The following is a 9,960-nucleotide window of genomic DNA, read 5'->3' on the forward strand; positions in this document are numbered from 1 at the left end:
GTGAAACTCAATGTAGCTCCACATTACCTTTTATCCACCTCATTGATTCTCAATATTTGAATGTAAATAGCTTTAGATTTAGAAAGTTGTACTGACACTCTTCATTTAGATTTCATTCACAACTGTTAAAAATTTTAAAACCATTCTGTCAATCCAGCCTTCTCCAAACCCACCTTCCATCCCTGTTTTTAAATACTTCATGTGAGAGCTGGAAGAGAAATTGCTTGCATAATTATCCCTATTTTCAACGCTGTGAATTAAGCTGTTCATGTGAATAGTTTCTTCATTTAGCAATATGCAAAGAATATTAAGAACTGTGAAATAATGCAAATTTTGCCAGACACTACACAAGGTTTTTGGGGGGTAAGAACTGTTTGGAGCAGTGCTTTCCACAATGCCTTAAAAGCAAAGAAACCCATATTTTTGTCACTACAGCAAAACACAGGTCTTCAAAATCTTCCCTTCACTTTGTCTGTGTTGTTGTCAGAACTTTGACAGGTGATGATTTGCATTTCCTCTGTCCTCAGTCTGTGACAATTTTTCAAGAGGAGGTAGTATCAAAGCAATCTAGAATTAGCTGTGACAAGTGACAATTGCATCGGTGGCACAAAAGGCTTTTGCAAATAGACATTATTTTATGCAGCAGACATTAATACATGTTTTAATGAAGGAATGATTCACAATGATAATATTATTGACTTGTTAAGATTAAACAGGTCTGCCATATGCTGTCAAGTGCTTCAGATGGTTTCAAATTTATTTTTATTTTTTTAATCTGTGCATATTAACAACAGATGTTGAATTTTAAAATGATCCAGTAATCGAGGGGAAATCATTCCAAAGCTGAGTGATAATTTTGTCATGTAATTATTTGAAACACTTTGTATGTATTATATATTGGTTATTTAGCTCATAGCTAGCTCTTGCACATGATGTTTTTTGTCATCTTACTTCTTCCAGAGTTTCCTCCAGTTGCTGAGGAATGGGTTAGTTGAACATTTGCCTTGTAACTCCATCCCTAACCTTTCAATTCCTTTTATTAAAAAGAACAAAACGCTGTCACAAGTGCATCTGCCTTCAACTCCTGTGCCTCTGGACTGTACAGAAATGGGATGTGGGCCTCACCCTAATGTTCCTGCTTTTGCCTGGCTTGCCCCTGTTGCACTGAGGGGGTGAGGGGAGGGAAGAAAGATACCAGAAAGCAAATACACCGAGCTGACATGCCACAGGTCAGGGACCCCACTCTCAGAAGGCTTGAGTGGCTCCTACATTGGTACAGGAACAGCCTCTGGGTGATTACAGATTCACCCTTTGGCTGGTTATTGTTAGCTTGAAGATCAGAAATTTGGTTTTTTGCTTTCTTTCTTGCCCTGCCTCCAGGAGCCCACGATGGGGTTGGTTCACAGCACAAGCTGTTGCTTCTCCTTCCCACTCCCAAGCACAGCAGGTCACAAAGTGGAGCTGTGGGTGGTGGCAGCCTGGGACAGTGCACCATGGCTCCCATGTCGTTTGCTCTCACATTTTCACCTCTCTTGTGGGTGTGCTGGAGTAAACAAACACATCTCCCTGTGGCTGGGAAGCTCTGGAAAGTGAGACAACACCTCGAGCTGATCAGCCTCCCCAGAGCAGAGCTGCCCTGGGCTGAGCAGTCACCTTCTGGTGGTGCTGCCCAGCCCACACCCAGCACCAGCTTCTCCCAAAGCACAACATTCAAACCACTCCTACTGCTGTGAGCCACCAGCTGCCTTTCCAGCATGTTTTTTGGAGACCCAGAGCTGTGCTCAGCAGGACAGGCAGAGCCCATCTCCACGCTGAAAGCTGCACGCTTCTCTTTGCAGTCCTCTTGATGCTGCTTGGCTCCAGTGCCTCATGGAAATGTAGGAATTGTAGGAAATGTAGGTGTAGAGATTTTTGGCATCATCTCCTTCTGGATATTCCCTGCAGAAATTAGAAAAAAACAAAAAACAAACAACAAACAACAAAACCAACAAAACAAAACAAACAAGCAAGCAAACAAAACCCAACAAAAACCAACCAAACAAAAAAACAAACAAACAAAAAAAAAAAACCACCGGGAAGTTACAATGTGATAATTAACATAAACAAGATACAAAGGATGGAGAGCCTAGTCAACTTCAAACAGGTAGTAGTCATCTCAGATTGATTTCCAATGGACTGGGGACGTGAATTGGGGAGCTCTTGAGTTTGTGCTTTATTATTTGTATAGATTACTAGCTTCATTGACTTAATTTGACAGAGCAAGCTGTAGAAAGGGAAAGTCAATCCCATCTGCTTCTTAGTGAAGAGAGTCAATTTATAGATCCTAAAGGAACATAACTACCATAACTTGAGCTTCGTGCCCTTTACCTCTCACTTTTTGCCCTGCGGGGAGGCAGCCTGACTATCAAGTAGTTAGCCCTGAATCATTTAGGTTGGAAAACACCTCTAAGATCAAGTCCTTAGTCACTTGTGGACTAAGACCTCAAGTCCAGCTGTTAACCCAGCACAGCCAAACCCACCACTAAGTGTCCCCAGGTGCCTCATCTACACATCTTTTAAATCTCTCCAAGGCTGGTGAGTCCCCCATTGCCCTGGGCAGCCTGTTCCAATGCCTGACCAGCCATCTGGAGAAGAATTTTTTCCTACTATCCAATCACTGTGTAGTCCTGTGTGGTTTCCTTAAAGAGTGAGTACTTAGATGTATTTTTCTTCCCCAGGGAGCAATGAGGAAATGCCAATATTCCTAATTTCAAGTGGCAACAACCTTGAGGCTCCTGCTTCCACTGAGTAGCTGATAATGGCTTCAAAAGCCTGGGGGAGAGTTAGGAGAGCAGGGAGCAGAGAAACAACTAATACAAAATTTTATTGAAATCAACCTGGGGAAGCCTGTCCCAACTGGTTATGTCACTACACAGTAAGAATAGACTTCAAACCTGCTCTTGAGACAGAGATTGTGCAAATGATTTCCAAAGGAAAAGTCCTGTTAATATAGGGTGGATACCTCAGATGCATCTGCAGCTCCTCTCTGGACTTTCAGTGAAGCATCTTGTTGCTGTGGAGGGAAATCAGGAGCAAAGGATCAGAGTTAGTAATGGTTGTGACCCAAAATGTGGTCACTGAGCATGGGGAGAGGTATTTACTTGAGGTAAACACTGAAGCCTGAGCTCCAAGAGTCAGGCCAGGCCAGCTGAAAATCCTCACAGCAAATTGGTTCACTTCAGAACCCGTGTTTCTTGTATAAAGAAGAGAGAAGAGGATATTCTTCATTTTAGGAAGCCCTTTTCCCTTTAGAAAGCTCTCCCTCTCTGTATGCCTTCCATGAGGCAGAAATGTTTGCTTTGACCCTTGAGCAACCTTTTCTCCAGGGTAAGGAGGAGGCATGTGATTGATTGGGTTTTTTCCCTGAGAAAAGAAAAAGCTAGTGAGCAGTGGGAGGGAAGGGCTGAAGGTAAAAGTTTGTAATACATTTCTTCATGCAGAAATGGCCAAGATGGCAGTGGCTTTACCACCAGCATGTTGTTTTTGTCCCAAGCCTCTTCTCATCTGGTGGGGAGATTGATTGATGCATTGCATAGTTCTCTCTTTGACTTTTTTTTTATCCCCAGATGCAGGTGTACCATTTTCAGCTTATGTCCCCTTAAACAACTAATTACAACTCACCATTGACATCTCAACAAGGAAAAATTGCTCAATTAAAACTGTACAGAGCACCTGCTGTCCAGCAGGTATGAAAGCCACCAGCTTTCCCCAGTCCATCTATCAGCTGTGAAAGGCTCACCCTGCTCCTGTGAGGGATGCCCTTATGGCAGGAGCTGCTTTTGCCCCCCAGATAAACTGACATTCCCCAAATGTGATAAAAATATGAGTTTTCTTTAGCCAAGAACAAGGAAAATGTATTTAAAGCAATGCATTGCACAGACAAATTAGTATTTGGTGACTGTTCTGAGTAGATATCCCTGAGGTGGGGAAAGACCAACTCTACCTGACCCTAACTGAGGTTTCATTGTTTTCCTTTGGCTGGCTGATCTCAATTTTAGTGAATTTGGGTCACTTTCTAATCTAATTCCTGATCAAACACTGGCTTACTTTTCTATGTGTTTCATGAGTCCATTGCCTTTTAATGCCAGCCCCACTCTTTACTGCAGGGAGTAGTTTATGTTTGATCAAGCACTAGTGTAGTTTATAGGTTTATCACGTTTTGAGCCGAGCTACTCTACAAAATGAAAGCATGCCATGATTTCTTAAATTGAAATAAAAAAATATACACCAAAAATGCCTCAGTGATGAGCCCTGGTCCTTCCAAGAGCTGCAGCAGTTCCCTGGAGAGGAGTGGAGATTAGCAAACACGTTTCACATGACAGCTTTCAATATATTTATTTGAATAACTGGATTACAGAAGTGCATCAACATGCCTCTAAATCTTATTATTGTTTATTACTCTGGATATCAAAACAATAATTAAATTGGGCAGAGATTCTTGGGGCTCAGTTAACAGAACTGAGGCTCAGTGAATGTGGCTGTGCTTTGTTCTCTGCCCTATGCCACCCCCAGACCTCAAGCTCAGGACTGGACCTCCTTTGTGCAGGGAAAGCCCAGAAAATGGCATTACAGGACACTGAGGTGGACCAAGGGTGAGGTAGAGGAGAGAGAAGGAGCTTCAGGAGCCCACAGCTGGGGAATGCAGATCTTTTCAAGGTGCATCTGAAAAACTGCTTGTAAGGAGGGCCTGAAACAAGGGCAGGCTTTCTGCTGCAAATTCCCATCCTGATGGAATCAGGGCATGTACAGGTTAAACCAGCACTTAGATGAGAGTGCCAGCTGTGCTGGGCATCTCCAGGAGCTGCCAGACCTTGGCACTGTTCTAAGAGCAGCTCCAGAGGCAGCCTGAAGTGAGATTGCATTTGTCACAGTGGGAACAGTCTGTGCACTGAGCTGCCCTTCATTTCTGTCTCAAGGAAAGCAAATAGAGAGAGAAATCCTTGTTTGCTTCATGCAGCTCTTGGCAGTCACCATCTCCAGTCATTATTGTTCGAGAGAACATGAATAAGTCAAACTGCAGTGATGTCAAATGAGGGAAAAAATATAATGTGTAAGGAGGAAAAGATCCCAGGACTGCTGTGGTTTAGAAGTCTGGGAAGACTCCACTGGGCTTTGGATCCCTCTGGGTGACACCACTGTCTGTATTTAGTGCAGGAGGTTGTAGACATTGTGAGCCACCTCAATGTTAATTGATCTTTACAAACTGAAAAATTAGCAGTTTGAATTTACTTCATTTCACAGAAGAAAAATATCTAAAAATCAGGATTTTTTGTTATTTGAAGCTGCCTTTTGTGCTGTTGTTTCAGTGCTCTCTTGGTGTCCTGCTCTCTGTACTCTTTTAAAGAGTCCTGAAAATGAGATCAAAAAGCTTTTAAAATTAGGTTGGTTTGTTTGGAAGTGGGCTTTTTGCCTTTTCAAAGTGAATAGTTATTCCAATAACTTACTATATTGAGCTTCAAGGAAAAACCATTTCCTGAAATTCAGCAAAAGCAAAACATTCTTCAGAAGGTCACTCAAATCTTTAAATAGAAGTAAGAAAGGCAGGCACACATAATCACAGAGTGAATGCAAGTAATACCCAATTTACATGGACCTTCTTCATTCAGTGCCTCTGTAATCAGCTTTTAATGTCCTCATTACCAGCAGTAGAACAACTTGAAATTGTAGCAACTTTGTGAAATGGGACTTCAAATATTTTCCCAGCACTTTTCCCAGAGTGTTCATATGAATCTGGGGGATTTTTTAATCAGAATAATTTTACTGAAACACGATGAGCAAAATGATTTTCACAGATTCACTGTAGGATTACATTTACAATCTAAAACAGCCATTCTCTCTCTTCCCCCTCCCCTCCTGTCCATTTGCACTGCCCCCAGCAGAGAAGTCTCTGGCCATGTGCAGGTATGGTCAGAGAGATGCCCTTGCTGACCATGGCCAGAGCTGCCCCTGGATTGTGCTGATTTTTTAGCTGATGGCAGTTCAGTGCCAGGAAGTTTCTCATGCTATCCCAGATTGCAGCTGAGCAGGCTGGAAGAAGCCTCTCAGAACTCTGTCCTCTGCACTTAACTGTTATATCAGATATTTTCAGGGAGGAAGAAACTAGAAACCATTAGGCTGATTATAGCTTCTAACTCCCTTTGAAAGGTGAATGTCAAAGGAAATTGTTTCTTCACAAAAGACTCCTCCAAAGGAGAGTGCCTGCCCCTCCCCTGTGTTTGGCAGCTCTTTCTTCGACTGGCCATGCAATGCTCATGCTTGGCACAATATCCATGGCCCCTTCAGCCTTCTGTCTCTTGGGCCACCTCCAGAAGGGCAATGCCAAAGCCTCTGGCTCTCTCTGGAGATCAAAGCTGATGGCAGCATTGCCACATGTCCAAATCAGCTCCTCAAGGAATGATGGAATTCATCTCGGCGCCCACAAGGCTGTGAGGACAATGCAGCTGACTTGCAGTAGGGTCAGCGAACTGGGACTGTGTGAGGAAATGGCCCTAACCCAAAAAGGACTGCAGGAGTGCTGTGAGTCCTCTGCCTAGAGCCTGTGCTAAGGAATGGACTCTGGGTAGACACACAGATTTAATTTTTACCCAATCCAAAACACTCCCTCTTTGAGATATTTCGGTTTCCTATTCATCCTTACTTCTCTTTGTCCCCAAAACCCATGTCTGTACTGACAGTAATATCCAACACAGACAGAAAGGATCCTTGCATCTTACTGTGCTTACATCTCCTTGGCTTCTAACTCCAATTAAAGCAATAAAGATATTTTTGAGGCATGACATCTGCCTGCCATTCTCCATTAGAAGTGGAGGTGCACATGGGACTTGCGTTGTTATAATTGAGCCCTAAGGGCAAATGTCAGGAATGAGGACTAATTAAAAGCGGAAAGGACTTACAATGTTCATGTACAAAGGAGGTGCACTCCCACCAGCTCTCATTTACAGCACCACACTGGCCATAATGCAGTTTGTAGCGGGTCCAATTTTCTTCTTCCTCCAGGCAAACATTTTTTTCAGCTCTCCCCTGAAGCTGTCGTGGAGCCAGGCATAGAGGAAGGCATTGGTACAAGCAGACATCATTGCAAACCAGTGGCACAGCAGCTGGATGAAGTTGAAGTACTGCTTGTCAATCAAGCTGATGTCGATGTCCTTTATCATATTGAAGATGTGCAGGGGCAGCCAACAGACTCCAAAGGCTGCCACCACTAAGACCAGCAAGCGAAAAGTCTTTCTCCTCCTGGCACGGTCCCACTCAGCTTGGCCCTGGGTGACGTTGCCTGGGACTACACGGTTCTTCAGCTTGACTGAGATCCTCAGGTAGGACAGGGAGATGACAGCCAAAGGCAATACATAGGTGATGATGAGGGTGCTGTAGGCATAAGCCAAGCGATCTCTTTTCATGTGGAACCAAAACTCCTCGCAAATGGAGAAGTCCAGCTCTGGGAACTCTGCGTGGTAGGTGTGCACCAAGGCTGGGGCAGCCAAAGTGCAGCTCAGCAGCCAAATAGCAGCCAGGATGTAAGCACAGATGGGGATGGTGAGCCTCCTGCGGAACGGGTACACTGTGGCACAGTACCTGTCCACAGCTATGACAGTCAGGGTGAAGACAGACACAAACACCGTGACAGGTTGCATCAGGAAAACAAAGTAGCACATGAAGCGCCCGTAAACCCATCCCCGGGGCTCAAAGGCATAGGCCAGGGTCAGGGGCACACAGGTGGCACACATGAGCATGTCTGAGAAAGCCAGATTGCCTACCAGAAAGTTGGTGACGTTGTGCATTTTTTTTGTCTTGCAGATGACATAGATGAGAAGGTAATTCCCGATGACACCAATAAAAACCACCAGCGAGTAGCAGGGGATGATGAGTGGCTTGAAGGACTGAACAAACTGGAGCCCTGAGAATAAATTGCTGGTGTTTCTGTGAATTGCAGAGAGGAAGCTTTGGGAGGTTAAATTGTCCGAATTCATCATTTTCCTCCTTCTGTTGCCTGCCGTCAGCTGAGTGAAGTAGTTAGCGCTGCGCTGCTCCTGCGCTCAATCAGTGGGGATAATGAATGGATCACTGGCTGTCCAGAGGTTGCCACATGGATAGTAAACAAGCAGCTGGAAATGCAAAAGGTGAACTTGTAACCCTCGAGAGGCAGCTTTCGGCAAATCCTAAGAAAAATCAAACACAACCAATTTCCATTAAAGTCCTACTGTATTTGCTATTAAATCTAGCTTTTGACAGCATGCCACTTAATAAACATTTAATGCAGTGAGTACTTACTGCTGGGGGTTTTTAATCCCATATGATCTTCCTGTGGATGCCAAGAAGTGCCCTAGATGTCTGTCTTCTGCAAATCCAGGAGCGTGTATGTGTGTGTGTGTCAGAGAGAGAGAGAGAGAGAGAGAATATATGAGTGAGAAAGAGGGCGATGTGCATTTACAAGCTAAGTGGAGATCACTGTTTTTAAACAGTCTTCACTACTAGGTCATGACAGATTTATGTATAAGCTTTTATCCCCATTGGCTGCCCTGGGTATTACGTTGGTCTTTGTGTGCTTTTTACTGATAGCAATTAGTTCTAGAATATCCTTTCAAAAATTTCCCTCTCCTTCCAGTGCATCTATAATTGCCCCTCACATCTAAAAATCAATTTACTTTCATTAACATGAACCTGCACAGTATCTAATCCTAGATTAGCTTTTCCAGAGCCCCCAGAGTGTCCAAAAATACTACCTGTAATTTTGTTGCTATAATGTGACGGTAAAATAGAATTTTAATCACATGCTGAAGGTAAATAAGTGTTTATGCCACTAGAGGGTCTCAGCTGTGTACCTGTGAATGAAGTTAGGATTAGAAATGTGCATTTAGCTTGCAGCACAAAGGATCTTATTTTACTTAAATTTATTTTCCACTGGTGCTACAATGTTTACTCACCTACTGTGGCTATTTTCAGTAGGGTTTACACATCTTTAAAAGTAAACAAACATGTGTGAGCATCTCAAAGGAAATATTAGCATCCAAATAAGTTAGATGTAAGGGTTTACCTACAGAGAACTACAGCAAACTTCTACTAGTATTTCAGCTATCCAAAAATATTTGGGGTGTTTCTTCATTCTTGCATTAAATTTGTTAAACTCTTCTATACCAGACAAGTGCCAACCAGTCTGCAAAACAATCTATAGTTGTTTTGCTTGGTTCAGATATTAGAAAGCAGAAAAATCAGGATAAGTGCTTACCAAGCATTTAATTCGACATCCCTATCCAGTTCTTATCTATTTTTCTGATTCTCCCTTAACTCATCTCCATTTCAACCCAGGACCAGGATCTCATCTGGTGAAATACAGTGAAAATCCACTGCATCCATTTGTACCAGCTAGAGAAAATAAAAAATATCCATGGAACAGGCTAACTTCTGAATGCTTCAGAGCAGAGACTATTGTTAGATTTGTTAGGTTCTGCAAGGCACTCAGGGGATTTAGACACAATTTTAAATGACCGTTTATGTCCTAGTCAGACTAAGGAAATATTAACCCATTATTTTCTGGGAGGCTATGGGCAGAACCATATTCTTTTGATTTGATGTCATTTGACATAAATCAGAAGCCTAAATAGACTTCATTTTTTTGTCCTACTCCTTTCTCTAATCCTAAAACAGAAGTTAATGTTGTGTAGCCCTTGTTAGATCAGAGACATTCTGCTTGTGAAGGATGGGAAGTTCAAGCATGGCGAGAGCTGGCTCTGTGCTGCTGCAACCAGGGCTAGATTACACCATGGACTGGAATATGGCTGTAATTCCAGCCTGAGGGGAGAACAAGCATGTAGTCCCATTGCTCAGGAGTGGCATCCTTCACTGCATGGCTATAGTCACCTAGCCATGACCCAGACTATAAATGGGATGTTATAGCCCACTTCAGAGTCCAACCTCACCTCTCTG

General features: G+C 43.2%; 1 protein-coding gene across 3 annotated transcripts; it reads right to left on the reverse strand.

Moving 5' to 3' along the window:
• Window positions 1-633: 633 nt before the first annotated feature.
• Window positions 634-8,451, reverse strand: PRLHR (prolactin releasing hormone receptor). 3 transcript variants are annotated; one of them, XR_005257477.1, is made up of 4 exons: window positions 8,308-8,451; window positions 6,933-8,141; window positions 3,002-3,052; window positions 634-1,938 (listed from the first exon to the last, which is right to left on the reverse strand). XR_005257477.1 is itself a non-coding variant. In XM_038141537.1 (3 exons), exon 2 carries the CDS (start codon window positions 8,007-8,009, stop codon window positions 6,975-6,977), a length of 1,035 nt encoding a protein of 344 aa, XP_037997465.1. In that variant the 5' UTR covers window positions 8,010-8,195; window positions 8,308-8,451; the 3' UTR covers window positions 634-1,938; window positions 6,933-6,974. The 3 variants fall into 3 exon arrangements, 1 of the variants encoding a protein (XP_037997465.1); XR_005257476.1 differs by having other exon boundaries at window positions 6,933-8,195; XM_038141537.1 differs by lacking the exon at window positions 3,002-3,052 and having other exon boundaries at window positions 6,933-8,195.
• Window positions 8,452-9,960: the final 1,509 nt, after the last annotated feature.

Source organism: Motacilla alba, chromosome 6 (assembly GCF_015832195.1).
Source record: "Motacilla alba alba isolate MOTALB_02 chromosome 6, Motacilla_alba_V1.0_pri, whole genome shotgun sequence".
NCBI classification, from domain to species: Eukaryota; Metazoa; Chordata; class Aves; order Passeriformes; family Motacillidae; genus Motacilla; species Motacilla alba.

Bases quoted from the DNA above. Each gene is read 5' to 3' on its own strand.
- PRLHR (XM_038141537.1), bottom strand. From the start codon at position 8,009: ATGATGAATTCGGACAATTTAACCTCCCAAAGCTTCCTCTCTGCAATT.